Raw genomic sequence first — 12,356 nt, 5'->3', positions numbered from 1 at the left:
CAAGTATAAGAAGTTAAGGCTTAGATTTGGACCCATGATTTGAACTGAATTCGCTTTATTTAGGCTTAGATTCCACCTTGTTTCGGGCAAGAACAGGGGTAAAACGGGGATGAAGGGGGAGTATAATGTATCATACCACCAAAACAACCAGAGAAAAATAACGGGGCGGTGGCGGTGGCGGTGGCGCTAGTATTTCAAAAATGAAGCTAACTTTTGTAAATGTGATCTTAGAATTGGTTAATTGACGAGGTGAGGTCAATGCATTGTATAACTATATACAACGTCCAGGAGTCGCTAGTATTTTTTATTACTCTCTTGTTCTCGAGAACTTCGCCGAATTAGCACTAATCAATCACAAGGCGTGAGCTTATACGTGATCCATACGCAGTTGCCAAGCAAGGAATTTCTCCTCTACAGCACAATTCCTTTTTGTTTTTCTACTAGATACCAGAGCCAAGTCATTACAAATTAATATGAAATCACAGCACCGTGAGTTATTACAAACAATATATATTTTTTAAATAAAGAAAGTCAATGACGTTTGATGATGTCCAAAAAAAATACAAGTAGTTTGGGGCAATCAAAGAAAGTCAATGACATTTGATGAAGTAATTAATGGAATGCATCGTAGATTCATGAGAATTGATCGAATTCCACTTGATCAACCGGTCACCAAAATGATCAATCAATCAACTGCCACCACAAGCCAATTAGTCAGCCGTTCTAGACCAACCAGCCATTAGCAACATGAAGCCAACCGGTTGGCTAGCTCAAACTAATTGGTCAACCACATTCCAGAATCCCGATCCACTAATTTTGGAAAATTATACGAATCCCTAAAACCCAAAATTCTAGTGCACATTCAAGTTGTTTTAAGTTAGAATTAACATTCGAAACATTAATTACACCTTCTAAATCATCTATATATCAAATCAATATTTCAAACATCATATAAACCCTAAAACATTTTTTTAATCCATCATCTATCAAATCCCCTTTAAAAAAACTAAATAAAAAAGAAATCACTTTGGGTACCATCATGGCTTTTTGAGTGTTGATGGTGTTGTCCTAACCATCTATCCCCTTGTCACTGCTTCTCTTTTTGCTTATTTTATTGGAAGACTGAACTTTCAGAGAAGTTAGATTCTGTATTCTGTATTTGTTTTTCTTATCGAAGGTTGATTTTTGTGCTGATGCATCTGTTGTATCATTAATATTAATTAACTATCCTATGCCATTTCTTTTAGAAGCAGGGGTACAATATTATTTTTTTCAGTCGTGTACTTTAGATACTGTTGAGGGTTTTTTTTTCCTAATAAAAAATGAAAATACAAACACTAGCTTCTAAAGAAGCTAACACCAGCAGCATCGCCAGCAAGAGCACACAACATTAAATGAGGAGGATGATCCCACTGAATATAACAATTTGTCGCCGGCGATGTTGTTGTTGGCTTCTAGAATATAAATTAATCTCTTCATTTTTTTCTTCTTCCTGTTCTTGTATCCTTTGCCAGATTTGCGATTTGATGATCTTATGCCAATCTCATTAATGAATTTGCTCCACGAAAAAAAATAAAAATTAAACATAATCAAGATTAGGCAACCGAAACACACATAATACTAAGCTACCTTCTCACATGATTGTTCAATTATATTCATATATATACTTTTTAAAAGGATGATTGTAAGTAACCACGCATTTTACAAAAAAACAAAAACAAAAATCTTAAGTTCAAGCAAAATAGAAAATGATGAGATGACAAAAAACAATAATATTTTTCCGTCAAGTATGACTATGTCCATCTGTATGTCATTGGATTGAGATGTTCTCAACGAATAATAATTAATATTTATTTTTGTATTTTAAAAATATTTTTTTAAAAAAATTATTTTTTTTATTTTAATTTAATATTTTTAGATTATTTTGATGTATTGGTGTTAACAATAATTTTTAAAAAATAAAAAAAATATGATTTTAATTAATTTCTAAATAAAAAAAAATAAACCATTTCTCTAACACTATGTTATTGTTAGATGATGCTTTTGTTAGAATTTCACAGCACTAGAACTGTGTAATTTTATTTCTGTCAAGAAGAATTGTTGACCGCACTTCAATTTTTACTCATTATTCTGCATATTCCCGACATAAGTTTCCCCGAGTGATCAGAAAATCTTCCTTTCGTTACTTAAGAGTTTCCGTTTAGTAAAGCACATAAATAGTTAAATTACTATTATTATATTATTTATTCGGCTAAATATTGATGCTGATAGATCATTATCACAAAGCATTGTTTCAGTAAACAGTTTAATAGAACTATCAATACGTACCTGGAGTATTCTTATTGGTAAATTTGTATATATTAATTATCGTGCTGACAAGAGAGGGGTGTTTTCGACAATGATCCACCAGTCTCCGTTTCGATGCTTGCGGTTATCGTTGTTCGTCCCAACAGAAGTACAAAGCATAGGATCCCACGATGCAAGAATTGTGATTATTTAATTCCTTTTTACAATGAATTCAATTCTAAAGCTCACTTTACAAGACGATGATGGCAAACGTTCACATCCCATAGATTTGCTTTCTTGAAGAAAGACAACGTTCGAATCTATCTCTGAAATGGCGTAAACATTGGTTCATATATATATATATATATATATATATATATATATATATATATATATATCAATTACTAACGTATTAAACAAATGAATCCGCCGTTTTGCATTTGTGATCTAACAATGTGATATGTTTTCAATTCGTCCTACATTCACAGCTTTGTAATTACTTAAAGGCACTTCCGGCAGAATACTCGACTGTCGACCTGTGTTTGTGCTACGATTATTTATGTATAACTCAACAAGCTGAAGCATTCAAATTCAAATTTAACCAAGAATGGCTCAGGTGGCATACTCTGATGAGACAGAGTCAAAGAAGATTGAGTTAGCCGAGCTTGGAGGAAGCATAAGAACCTCATTCAGAAGTCACGAGCCTAGTTTTCATAGCCTTTCAACTGGGAATGCCAACCATCGTAGAAATGAAAATGAAGAAGACGCATCACAGTGCTTGGGTACTATTGAGAGATTACCTTCTTTTGAACGGATTTCTACTGCTTTATTGGAGGAGACAGATGGCACAAATGGAGAAGGAGATGCAACGGGGGAAAAAGTTGTTAATGTTGCCATACTTCGAGCTCAAGAAGGGCACGTGTTCAATGAAAAGCTGATCAAGCACGTTGAAAATGATCATCTCCGATTGTTGCAGAAACTTAGGAAAAGAATTGACATGTAAGTAACCATATCTTTACATACTAGCTTATCCAAAAATATGCAGATAGTCTGAAAAACAATTGGAAACATTGCTGCATTAAGTAAACCGTGTCAAAAGTACTTACTACTTGTGTTCCTTGTTGTATGCGCGTGGCATATCGTTAACGCCTGGATGTTTAATGCGTGGTTTCATGTCTGTGGTATGATTGCATGTTTGTTGATAAAGGCATTCACGAAATGGTTTGTTGATTGGTTCTGCTTTGCTTTTCAGCGCCGGTATGCAATTGCCCACCGTAGAAGTGAAATACAGAAATGTTTGCGTTGAAGCAGACTGCGAGTTAGTTCGTGGCAAACCTCTTCCCACTGTGTGGAGCACTGCTAAGAGCATTCTCTCTGTGAGTTCCTGTGTATGATGAGAATAAGTTAATATCAGTTTCGATCTGTAACAACAAATTAGGTTTTTTTAAACTCTAAAAGTTGAAAAATTTATCTTGCTCTGATTGTCTCCTGAGCTGACAATAGAAAGGGAATATGACTTCATGAATGATAAACATGTACGTCATTCAAACAATGTGAATCTATGCTATTGGAGTCTGGAAAATGGTAGAAATGAAACATTTTCAATTGGTTTCTCTTACATTTACAAACTGCTTAATCCTTGAATTATCTGTTTCTGAACAGGGGTTTGCCAATCTGTCACGTTCGAAACAAAGAACAAAGATAAGCATCATAAAAGATGTCAGCGGCATCATTAAGCCAGGAAGGTAGCCTTCAAATATGATGAAGTTTTTTTTTTTAACTAAGTCATTTAACACGTACGCTTGTACATCTTGTCTCGTTCCTGTTGACAAACCAAACCAACAAAGTGGTGACTAAACAAATCTCTGCTTTGATTCCGGCCGTTTTCCCTCTGAATCAGAGAAAAACACAAGATAGTGATAGCTAGCAGACTTACAAAGATTTCTCTCTTAAATCAGGGTCATGAGTTTATTTGGGAGTGAATTAATATTTGTACGGAACCAAATCAACTTGCTGGTTACTTACGAGGTGGCACATCTGACATCTTGTACCTTCAGCTTTTCAGAAGATTATTGATCGGATTCCTATACATCCTTTAGCATGCAACTTCTAGTATTCAGAGGAATATAGCTGTGTGTTTATGTCAATCTACTTCATTTTCATGTTGAACAAGAAATAGGAATACAGAATCTGCTGATATATTTCAAGTTCACTCAGTTTATCTTCTTGCAGGATGACTTTACTGCTTGGCCCTCCAGGTTGTGGCAAAACCACTTTGTTGAAGGCTCTCTCTGGGAAACCTAGCAATTCTCTCAAGGTTTCTTAATGCTTCTTAATTACGCGAATAACATTAAAAAAAATTCCTTCATGGGATGAAAAGAACAAAGCTTCAGTATCCTAAGAGGTTTTTAGAAATCACTGAAAATTGGAATAGTACTTTCATTCTGTAAAGAAATTCAGCGTTTACAAAGATGTAATTCAGCTGAGTTTTTTTTTTTACGAAAATTTATTTTCACCGGGTATATGCACTAAATTCAAGATGATTCTGTTGATTCGTACTTAATTATATTTATCACATTGCTGCTTTGACTGCTAACTAAAACTTTCCTAGACTATCCATCCAGGTTACTGTTTTTTATGTTCTTATATAGGTTGCAGGGGAAATATCTTACAATGGTCACAGATTGGAAGAGTTTGTTCCTCAGAAAACCGCAGCTTATGTAAGCCAATATGATTTGCATATATCAGAGATGACAGTGAGGGAGACGGTTGATTTTTCAGCACGCTGTCAGGGCACAGGAAGCCAAGCTGGTAACAATTCTTTGGCTACGCCAGTGCTGATTCTAATATCTAAATCACTCTCAAGTTAATTCTACTATTCTATTTCATTGTAAGTATTAACTAAATTGTACTTGCACGGAAGAGATCTTGATGGAAATCAGTAGAAAGGAGAAGCAGGCAGGGATTCTCCCAGATACTGATTTGGATACATACATGAAGGTAACAGCCACAAAGAATGTCTAAGATTTTATTAGCCATATACACAAGGTTCACCTAGACGTAGCAGAAGTTTGTTTCTCAGAGTAGACATTTTGAGAAAGTTCATCATGAATGGCCATGCTTGATGATCTTACTCAAGGCTGACTATAGCTCTAATTTCAATGTGTTTTTCCTTCATGCTTATCTATGATAAAAGTTATGGTTGTGACAGTGAATGTTTTCCTCTTTTTGACAGGGAATATCAGAAGAAGGAGCGAAAATTACCCTTCCAACAGACTACATTTTGGAGGTTGTTTGCTACATGTTTCCACTTACAAGGCTGAAGTTCTTTTATCCTCCTTGCTACTTATTGAAGTATGTTTTCTATAGTAATATTTTCCATGCAATTCACCTTTCAGATTCTAGGACTTGATATTTGTGCCGACACAATGGTCGGGGATGCTATGAGAAGAGGCATCTCAGGTGGACAGAAGAAAAGACTAAGTACAGGTACTGTGTGTTATGATGTACGAAACTGACTGCATACAAGTGTCAGCTGTTTTAGGTCGAATATGATTTAATTTGCTTCAATGAACTATTTGCTGGTTCTTTGTTACAGGAGAAATGGTTGTGGGTCCAATGAAAGCCCTATTCATGGATGAAATATCAAATGGCTTAGACAGTTCGACCACTTTCCAGATTGTGTCTTGTATGCAGCATTTGGCACATATTACCGATGCCACTGTGTTGATTTCACTTCTTCAGCCAGCACCAGAGATCTTTGACCTATTTGATGACATCATGTTGATGGCAGAAGGAATGGTTGTTTATCATGGCCCACGTTCTAGTGTTTGCAGATTCTTCGAGGACTCTGGGTTTAGGTGCCCTGAGAGAAAAGAAGTTGCAGACTTCCTTCAAGAGGTAAGTCTTTATGCTTCAGGTTTGTCTCTAATTATAACTATTACAAAAAAAAGAAGCCATCATTTAACAATTCAAATCTCTGCAGGTTATCTCTAGAAAAGATCAAAGGCAGTATTGGTACTGCACAGAACAACCTCACAGTTATGTTTCTGTAGAACAGTTTGTTAAGAAATTCAAAGAAAGCCAGCTTGGTCAGATGCTAGATGAGGAGATCATGAAGCCATTTGATAAGTCTAATAGCCACAAGACTGCTTTATGCTTCAGAAAATACTCATTATCGAAATGGGAACTGTTCAAAGTTTGTAGTGCGAGAGAATTTGTTCTCATGAAGAGGAATTCTTTCATTTATGTTTTTAAATGTACACAGGTATATTCCTTGTAGGCAACACCTTTTCCTTTTATTATATACAATCTTCTTTGATGCAGTCCCTTCTTATCTGAAAAGCATCTCTGGGTTCCCTGTCTACAGCTAGTGATCATTGCTTCAATAACAATGACTGTCTTCCTGCGCACAAGGATGGCTGTTGATGCGATCCATGCAAGTTATTACATGAACGCTCTATTCTTTGCATTGACTATATTATTTTCTGATGGAATCCCAGAGTTGCATATGACTATATCCCGACTTGCAGTTTTTTTACAAGCAGAGAGAGTTATGCTTTTACCCTGCTTGGGCTTATGTTGTTCCCACAGCTATCCTTAAAGTTCCACTTTCTCTCGTGGAAGCATTTGTTTGGACAACTCTTACTTATTATGTTGTTGGTTACAGCCCTGAGTTTGGAAGGTAAGCCTCTGGCGAGGGGTTACAAATTTTCAGCAGATTGGATTTAAAGCGACTCGTTGATAAATATAGTGTAAGAGCTAGGGTATCACAGTCACGCATGTGAATCCAACTTAGATAACATCCTCGTGCTGTGCAAATAAGTTGTTAGCATCATTTCAGACACAATCAAATATGAGGAAAAAGTTGTGCTTTTGAAAGGAGAATATAAGCTAACCACTAAGATAAATTGTAGGAAATGTTGTCATGGGATTCCAAGGATATATGACAGCCATTGTTGTTTCTGAGTTTCTGCGAAGAACAAATAGGAACTTTGGATGCCATGATCCTAATCTTATATCGATTATTGGTTTTGTTTCTTAGGTTCTTCCGCCAGTTCCTTCTACTCTTTCTGGTACATTCAACATCAATATCCATGTTTCGCTTTGTCGCCTCCCTCTTCCAAACTATGGTTGCTTCAGTGACAGCTGGAGGACTCGCTTTGTTGATTGCTTTACTATTTGGTGGCTTTTTAATCCCAAAGAGTAAGATTTCCTTGCATCTCTGCTAATAATCCCGACATTAGAATCTGTTCAGAATACTTTGCTGAACTATTTGTTCTGTTGCAGCCTCTATGCCTGTGTGGTTGGGATGGGGATTTTGGATTTCTCCGTTGGCGTATGGTGAAATAGGCTTAAGTCTGAATGAGTTTCTTACTCCTAGGTGGGCAAAGGTAATCGACTAATTGAAAACTTGAAGTCATCCATTAGGTTTACACGTAGTAATCCGAGAAGGAAGCTTTTCGGAAATGGATCATATGATTTTCATATTGGGCCTAATGATCTCTACAGTCATTATCTTTATCAAATCTAGAGTTTGGGAGGGAAAATTTACCCCTCCTGCTGTACCATCTGGAAGAGAGATGGAAATTTTCGCTTAAACTGACTTGAAGTTTATAGTGCTAGCAGGGAATAATTTCTTAGCAATTAGAAGCTCTTGCCTGGTTAATCATTATTTGTGAGACCCGGAAGGAGAGTGATAGTTCTTCCTATTATCTGCACTAGAAAAAAAGTTTAATCAGTCATCCATGCAGTGAAGTCATTCATTCTTTATTTCTATCCACAGACAATGTCAGGTAACACAACCATACGACAGCAAACTCTGGAGAGCCGTGGATTGAACTTTCACAGTTATTTTTACTGGATATCAGTTGCAGCTTTAATTGGGTTGACAGTGCTCTTCAACGTTGGCTTTGCTTTGGCTTTAACCTTCTTGAAATGTAAGTTTATCTTTAATTTCTATTAGCAGGGCTCTTAAAAATCATGTTGATGCATCCATTCTAACAGCATACTTAACATTGGTACTCATTTAGCCCCAGGAAACTCTCGAGCTATTATTTCTTATGAAAGATACTATCAACAGCAAGGAAAACTAGATGATGGTGCTTCTTTTGACATGAACGACAAGAAGACCCTCACCTGTGCATATCCTAAATCTAGTCCAGGAGATAAAAAGGGTGAGCATGCTGTTTTCTCATCCTTCCACTGATTTCAGGGTAGAAAAGATAATAAAAAAAAATCTTAAAAGGTTTTTCTTTGTAGTCTATTAATGTACATGGGATACAGTTTATAAAGCAGTGTCAACTGCCACCGATCAATTTTGCAGGAAGGATGGCTTTACCTTTTGAGCCCCTTACTATGACATTTAAGGATGTGCGGTACTATGTTGATACTCCTTTGGTAATCAAGATGAACCTAGTTTTTCTTTGAATTCCGCATGATCATAAAATACGGGGAGCAACTCATGTCTTCAAACAAACGTCACTGTCTTTGTGTTAGGAAATGAGAAAACGTGGTTTTCCAGAGAAGAAGCTCCAGCTTCTTTCAGACATTACTGGTGCATTCAGACCTGGTATTCTTACAGCATTAATGGGTGTAAGTGGAGCCGGGAAAACAACTCTTATGGATGTTCTTTCCGGGAGGAAAACTGGAGGCACTATTGAAGGAGAGATTAGAATTGGTGGGTACCCAAAGGTTCAGGATTCATTCGCTAGAGTATCAGGTTACTGCGAACAAACAGACATACATTCCTCCCAAATTACTGTAGAAGAATCTGTGATATACTCTGCTTGGTTGCGGCTTCCTCCTGAAATTGATACGAAAACTAAATATGTATGATACCCTCTTAAAAGCAAAATTTATAATTGATCCTGAACTTGATTGTGAAGACTGAATTGCGGTGAGGTATTCTTCTCCAACATTTTGTTCTCTTTTTCAGGAATTTGTAAATCAAGTCCTCGAAACAATCGAGCTTGATGAAATCAAAGATTCTTTAGTAGGCATTCCCGGAATTAGTGGTTTATCAATTGAACAGCGTAAACGACTGACAGTAGCTGTGGAACTTGTTGCCAATCCATCCATCATATTCATGGATGAACCGACTTCAGGTCTGGATGCAAGAGCAGCTGCGATTGTTATGAGAGTAGTGAAGAACATAGTTGAAACAGGAAGAACAATTGTTTGCACCATCCACCAGCCAAGTACGGATATTTTCGAGGCATTTGATGAGGTGAAGTAGTGATAATTAATGAGCATATTTTATTTTCTTCTTGGCAATTGTTTTATACCACCTGATGCAAGATTATCTTCCATTGTACGAGGACAGCATTGACATGTAAAACTAGAATATAACATAATGAAGCTGGTTCTGTCTGGTTTTCTTTATATGCAAATCTGCAGATTGGATATAAATGCGTGTTATTGCTTAACATTTCTCTATTTCAATGCAGTTGATTCTAATGAAAATTGGTGGACGCATAATATATTCTGGACCACTGGGTCAGCAGTCAAGCAAGGTCATTGAGTATTTTGAGGTTAGTTGTTTTACAATTCTTTTGTTTTTGATGCCATTCTCTTTCGGATGGAATGCTTCCGGTAACTGACAAACTTCAATTATCCAACCTTGATTGTACTTTCCTGACTTTCTTGAGTAGAATATTCCTGGAGTGCCTAAGATTAAGAACAGATACAATCCAGCAACATGGATGCTAGAGGTTTCTTCTAAAACTGCAGAGGCCGATCTTGGTGTTGATTTTGGTGAAGCTTATGAACGGTCCACCCTATATGAGTAAGATCAATGAATGTGACGAGGTTTATCATCAATATTGGACTTCATGGTTTATGCTCTCTTCGTAGTTAAACTCCATCCTTAAGATTGTATAAAATTAATGTGGAACTACGTTTATGCTTGGAATTCCCAAAGAAAGTACATTTGTAACTTGAGTGACAGAAAGCCCCTGCTCTTTTGACTGCAGGGAGAACAAAGAGTTGGTTAAGCAATTGAGCTCACCAACTCCTGGCTCAAAAGACTTGCATTTTCCTACCTGTTTTCCGCAGAATGGCTGGGAGCAACTCAAAGCATGCTTGTGGAAACAGCACTTGTCTTATTGGCGAAGTCCTTCGTATAATCTTTTGCGCATTGTCTTTATGTCCTTTGGAGCTCTCCTGTTTGGCCTCCTGTTCTGGCAGAAAGGAAATAAAATGTGAGTCAATGCATGCTTTTGATATTTAGTAGCAGAGTCTCTTTTCAGAAAAGAACATTGACATGGTAATTTATTCTCGATTTCGTAGAAACAACCAGCAAGACTTGCTCAGTATCGCTGGCTCGATGTTCTCTATAATAATATTTTTCGGCATAAACAATTGTTCTCCAGTCCTACCATTTGTTGCAAGAGAGCGGACTGTTTTCTACCGTGAAAGATTTGCAGGAATGTACTCTTCATGGGCCTATTCATTTGCACAGGTTTAGTTTCTTTGCAGCCAAGTTTGTCACCAGGTTCTTGTTTCTAGTTCTTTTATGTACTTTTGAAGCAAACCTGACAAGTCACTGGATGTTCCTATTACATCACCAATTGAAGGAATAGTCTGGGTTCTAAAGTCGGATTTTAGAAGAAAATGCTAGAATATTGGAATCTACATGTTCAAAATGGAAATTAGATTGTAATCCTTTTGTTTAGTGGGGTTTTTCTTTTTTGTGTAGGTGCTGGTTGAGGTTCCATACTTGCTCATTGAAGGGATTCTTTATGTGATCATCACATATCCTATGATTGGCTACTCCTTGTCTGCCTATAAGATACTCTGGTCTTTCTATAGCATGTTTTGTATGTTGCTGTTCTTCAACTACCTAGGAATGCTGCTCGTATCATTGACACCAAACATTCAAGTCGCCTCCAATCTAGCTGCGTTTGCGTACACAACGCTGAATTTCTTCTCGGGGTTTATCGTGCCGAAACCAGTAAGCTTTCAAAATATCAAACCCTCCGCCACATCCGATTATTTCCAGTATTTTCAAGGGGAATACTGATATATACAGTCAAATTATTGATTAAGGTGGTGTTTTCTTCTTGCAGTACATCCCAAAGTGGTGGGTTTGGTTGTATTATATATGCCCCTCGTCTTGGACGTTAAATGCTATGCTCACCTCGCAGTATGGAGATGTGAACAAAGAAATATCAGTGTTTGGAGAGCCGATGACTGTTGCTGATTTTGTAGGTGATTACTATGGGTTTCACCACAACTTTTTGGGTGTTGTCGGTGCTGTGCTAATCATCTTTCCCATTATTACTGCATCTCTTTTTGCTTATTTCCTTGGAAGACTGAACTTCCAGAGAAGGTAGAATTTGTATCTGCTCATTTGAATAGCTCGATTTTTTTGGATAGAACTGTGACGTCATTTAAATGGTGACCGGAAAACTGTCAGACAACTTATTTCTCATTCAGAATCTATCGGGAAAAGGATCCTGAAACTCCCGTTGAGTCTATCTCTACGTACCCAGAAGTCATTCACTCGGGCTTGGAATGAAAAACAACTCTCTTCGACATGTGAACGCTAGCTAGAGTAAGAGCATCAGGTGATAAAAGAAGATTTTCAAACATTAATGAGATTCTTTGCTACATAGAAGGCCATTCTTCATCAATTTATGAAAAGGGTTTTGTTAAATTTTCTTTTTAGTTTTTGATGTCATTGTGCCATAAAAGTGACGATTTATATGTTTGATTCATCTCACCAATGGGATTATAATGTTTTAATTAAAAGAAGAAAAAAATTAAGTAAATTGTAAAGCAAAAAATACTAATAATCATACTTCGCATAAAGAAGCAGGCTCAAAATATTCTTAAACGTCAATGAACAACAATGATTAAAAAAAAAAAGTGAATTAATTACAAGTTTTCATATGTCAGTTGCTCAAAAGAAAACCACATGACCCTAAACCCATAAATAATTGTGAACAGCAATCTTTACAATGCAGAATAAAAATATATTTTTTTAACGCATTAAAAAAAAATATATAAGCAAGTATTTTTAAGAGTATATCTTAATGAATTAATATCAATACTATAAGATTTCTATT

The 12,356-nt window shown here is 36.5% G+C and overlaps 1 protein-coding gene across 1 annotated transcript; it reads left to right on the top strand.

Annotated features, from left to right (window-relative positions):
- The first annotated feature begins 2,731 nt into the window (after positions 1-2,731).
- Positions 2,732-11,944, top strand: LOC118043263 (pleiotropic drug resistance protein 3-like). Its single transcript, XM_035051176.2, is given in 25 exon segments — positions 2,732-3,285; positions 3,539-3,662; positions 3,949-4,031; positions 4,519-4,603; positions 4,938-5,097; positions 5,210-5,286; positions 5,522-5,575; positions 5,685-5,775; positions 5,885-6,186; positions 6,272-6,553; positions 6,656-6,820; positions 6,822-6,970; positions 7,331-7,491; positions 7,576-7,679; positions 8,072-8,225; positions 8,319-8,462; positions 8,612-8,685; positions 8,785-9,117; positions 9,224-9,514; positions 9,735-9,818; positions 9,939-10,072; positions 10,260-10,487; positions 10,576-10,747; positions 10,985-11,239; positions 11,355-11,944. Coding segments are annotated over 25 exon segments (4,365 nt in total). The 5' UTR covers positions 2,732-2,893; the 3' UTR covers positions 11,622-11,944.
- Positions 11,945-12,356: the final 412 nt, after the last annotated feature.

The sequence above is a fragment of the Populus alba genome, chromosome 10 (assembly GCF_005239225.2).
Source record: "Populus alba chromosome 10, ASM523922v2, whole genome shotgun sequence".
NCBI lineage: Eukaryota > Viridiplantae > Streptophyta > Magnoliopsida > Malpighiales > Salicaceae > Populus > Populus alba.
Note: the sequence above shows the minus strand (reverse complement) of the source record. Positions and strands in the feature narration are given on the sequence as shown.